Genomic DNA, 4,184 nt, shown 5'->3' with positions numbered 1-4,184 from the left:
ATATATATACATATATATATATATATACTGTATTGGTCTGAATATTGTGCGATGTTTTTCCTAGACTGTTACCTGCTAATTAGAAGCTTGCACTAAAAACTAGTCTAATACTTTAAAAATTATATTCAATTTAATGTAGTCGTAATTTGTTCTAAAAGGCGATAGTGTCGACATCGCGTAAGTTTTTTTTACAGTATTAAATATACAGTTTATCGTCTCCAGATTGAAGTCGACCGCCCCTTTAAATGGCTAAATTTATTTAAAATACAATTTTTATTTCATGAAACTCATTATTTAAAAATCCAGCATCGAATTGCTTAACTTCCCCCCAACAAATTTTACAACTGCATGTGTGGCGCCACCTGTTATGATATTTTATTAATAAACATTTCAATATTTTTCTAACAGTGCATTATTTTTCTACAGTTTTGTGCATATGGTCTAATTCTTTACTAATGTAATATTAGTTTTATTGACCCCTTTCTTCTGCTCAATGGACAAAGTATTCAAAAAAGCATTAATTCTTTACTAATATCTATTAATAATTTGGAATAAATATTAATTTTACTTACAAGTTAGTATTATTTCTCTGTTATATGTAAGAAAGAATAAGGAAACAAATTACAATATGTAAAATTTCATGAAAAATATTACTTATTATACATTACAATAGCATTTATTAAACAATAATTTACAATGACACTAACACGATATACAACATTGTTAAATCCATACGGCTTCTTTATTTATTCTGTGATTATTGTTCTGAAACATTTCACTGAAAATTTGATCGTGATTAAATACACAATGTTCGTGTGCAGTAATTTTATACGCGATAATTCAGTCGTTATTTTTAACAGAAATAATATGTATTTTAACATGATTGATTCAATGCTGTCGCGCATTCAAAACAATACTTTTATTTGAAAAATTCGTCGTATTGTTAGAACTGTTTAATAATACTGTGAAAGATAATTGTTTGTGTTAAGATTCGTGTACATTAGGATTACTTTTGTGAAATACCTAAAACAAATGATGACAAGATGACGACAAATCAAAATTCGATTGAAGAAAAAATAAATAGAAATTTCAACTTAAATATGAAGTAATTTATTTCAGATGTAAAGTGAGTATATATGTTACCGTTAAAGCTCGAAAGTCGTTAATTTCGTAAGTCGTTAAAGCTCGAAAGTCTTACATTACCTAGCTAATCTGCAGATTAACTAGGGTGATCCGTTAAAGTTGCTAAAATTGTTCTATTTCTCAAATTACCTACTAGGCACTTGGTAAAGTGAAAATAAGATTTTCGCTGGAACAACAACAACGTTTCTGTACGTTTAAATTAACATAATGTTCTTTATTTAATTTTCGATATCTAAAGAATCAACTTAATACAGTCAATCAACAAATTAGTTGATAGAATCAATCATCAACTAATTAAAAAAAAAAAATCAAACGGTTTAAAATATTAATACAATTAGGGAAATTATTATATAGATCAGTGTTTTCCAACCTTCTTGAATACGCGACCCCTTCACAAGTTAAAAATTTCTGGCGACCACCAGGGCCATATTAAAACTATATCAGTGATTTCAAAAACTACGAATTTAATTTTCTTTCTGTTAAGACCTAAATATTGATCGAAAAACCAATTGTACTTTAAAATAAAAACGCAAAGCCTTCTCACTTAAATTTTAGTTTTATTTATTGTAGTGTAGGACCTACAAACACTTGTCGTTTTCTTTTACCCGCGACCCCCATGTTAGGCTTTGCGACCCCCTAAGCGTCGCGACCCACAGTTTGAAAAACACCGATATAGATAACTACGTATAGAATTTCGGGACTTTGCATATCTATCTGAACTGAAGGGACCGAGACGACTTCAACAATACCCTACTTTTGGACCAGAGACGAAAAATAATAAAGTTATCATCCTTTTTCTGGTGATGGCATGATATAATTCTGCAGTTAATGTTACCTATGGTGAGTAAAATGGCGGCTCGTCTCTGATTCTAGAAAAGAGAAGAAAGGAAACAGTGGGGACGCACGTTCTCACCTAACCTAACCTATTCTAATAAATAACCATAATTATTACCAACCAAATTATTAGAATAGATTAGGTTAGGTTAGAACGTGCGTCCTTATGTTTCCTTTCTTCTCTTTGCTGGAATCAGAGACGAGCCGCCATTTTACTCACCATCGGTAACATTAACCAATTGTGCTTACTTATTAGTGCAGTCTAAAGATTGGTGACACTTTGAATTTCATAGCAATTGGTTTTTGCGACAAGAACACCTATTTGTGGTACTGTACATTTATTTGTGGCAAAGATCTTATTTTCACTTTACCGAGTGTCAAGTAGGTAATGTGCGGATTACCTGGATACTCTGCACATTATCTAGGTAATTTGAGAAATGGAACGATTTTCACAACTTTAACGGATCACCTTAGTTAATCTGCATATTAGCTAGGTAATGTACACATTAACGACTTTCGAGCTTTCGCGGTAACATATATACTCATATATAAATGAAAATAAATACATCAGTAAAATTCTATAAATAATTTTTTCTTCCTGTATGTGCTATACTTATAATATATAAAATTTATATCTTTACACAAATATTACAATAGAGAATAGCTTGTTATTTAAAAGACATTGTTCGTTTCTATGGCATTCGTCTTTTCTTTGTTGACAGAGATTCAAATCCTGTAACGTCATTTCTGTATTTATAGTTGTATGACAAAACTATTAGAACAGTAATATCCAAAATCCCCAGGCCGAAATAAAAAAATAATTTGTAAGACTAGAAAAATAAATATTAGTTTATTACAACAGTATTACAAAGTAAAAATATCGCACATTCACGAAAATATAACTTAAATCGTCATTAAAAGGATCTACATTTACTCTTATGATATTTTTTAAATGTTCCTTCTTCATAATATTTATACGTTTATAATAATAATAATAGAAATAAATAAAGACTTACCTCTTCAGTTAAAAATTTTAATTGCTGAATAATGAGAATTATGAAATTTGCAAACGCCGCATTCAGGAAAAGAAAAGCTTGAACAATGGATTTCATATTTTCGGGAGCCTTTAGCAACAGAAATGTTGGATTGGGTTAATTGTATATTGATCGAAATTTTAAATTAAAAACATTTAAAAGAATTACTTCGTTATATGCAAATTCTATAATACTAATGGCATGTATTATCTCTCCAATTGACAGCAATACGTATTGAGGAATTTGAAGCATGATGGACAGAGGTTTGCATTCTAATGTATTGTCTTGCTTCCAATCCTAAGTAAATAAAAAATACATATATTTTCTTGTCGAAATTGTTAATATATGTAATATTTGTATTACTAAGTCTCGAATTTGATTAATTAGAGTTATTAGTTTATGACTATACTGTCAATGTCCATGTTGAGAAAGTACTTTTTAAATTAAAACAATATAAAAATAACATTAGCACGAATATATGAAATCAATACGATGAGCAACGGAACATATGGGCCATCTGCCAATGAAAATACTTCCCGAGAAACTGGTCAGTTTTTAAGTGTTAATCATGCGAAGGATTAGGCAACCCGCTGTTGAGACGAGAATCCATGACGAACTACCAATATTCAATGATTTTATCTACTCGACCACTAAATGGCGAATAAGTGACGTTTTCAACAGTCATAGTTTTACATGATCATTGAACTCGTTAGACTACGTATACACGGTTGGCAAAATGTTGCTCTTAAAAATCGCCTTGAAATTTTGATCAGATTTCAAAAATAATAAAAATAAATTTTATGTTGTGTACTCAATTCCTACCGAAGTCCTAATGGAGAGATTTAAATCTTTGCCATCTGTCCCACACAAATCAATACACATTTTTAGTCCATTGCAATATACAGAAAATGATCTGATAACAAAGTGGTTAAGATGTCAATCAAGCGCACTGCAAACTCGAAATCAAATTTTTTAAGTGTGGTCTCTCCAAGACAGATTTAGATTCCGTTGGGATTCCGCTCATCAATCGCGCTCTGAACTTCATCACAAATAGCACCTATCGAGGGCAATATGAATAATTACCTTCGTGGCTGCGACATTGTCATCGGAACAAATAGTCAAAGTGACGTCAATCGAATTATAGTTTAAGAAAGTATAATTAATATTCGTGTT

The 4,184-nt window shown here is 30.5% G+C and overlaps 1 protein-coding gene across 1 annotated transcript; it reads right to left on the bottom strand.

Annotated features, from left to right (window-relative positions):
- Positions 1 to 2,552: 2,552 nt before the first annotated feature.
- On the bottom strand, positions 2,553 to 3,315 carry LOC111615032 (peptide transporter family 2-like). The gene is made up of 3 exons (XM_023356407.1): positions 3,180 to 3,315; positions 2,994 to 3,101; positions 2,553 to 2,807 (listed from the first exon to the last, which is right to left on the bottom strand). Exons 1-3 carry the CDS (start codon positions 3,261 to 3,263, stop codon positions 2,670 to 2,672), a joined length of 330 nt encoding a protein of 109 aa, XP_023212175.1. The 5' UTR covers positions 3,264 to 3,315; the 3' UTR covers positions 2,553 to 2,669.
- Between the last annotated feature and the right edge of the window lie 869 nt (positions 3,316 to 4,184).

Source organism: Centruroides sculpturatus, unplaced genomic scaffold (assembly GCF_000671375.1).
Source record: "Centruroides sculpturatus isolate CEXI.00-Female unplaced genomic scaffold, Cexi_2.0 scaffold1976, whole genome shotgun sequence".
NCBI lineage: Eukaryota > Metazoa > Arthropoda > Arachnida > Scorpiones > Buthidae > Centruroides > Centruroides sculpturatus.
This window is presented reverse-complemented; position numbering and strand designations above follow the sequence as displayed.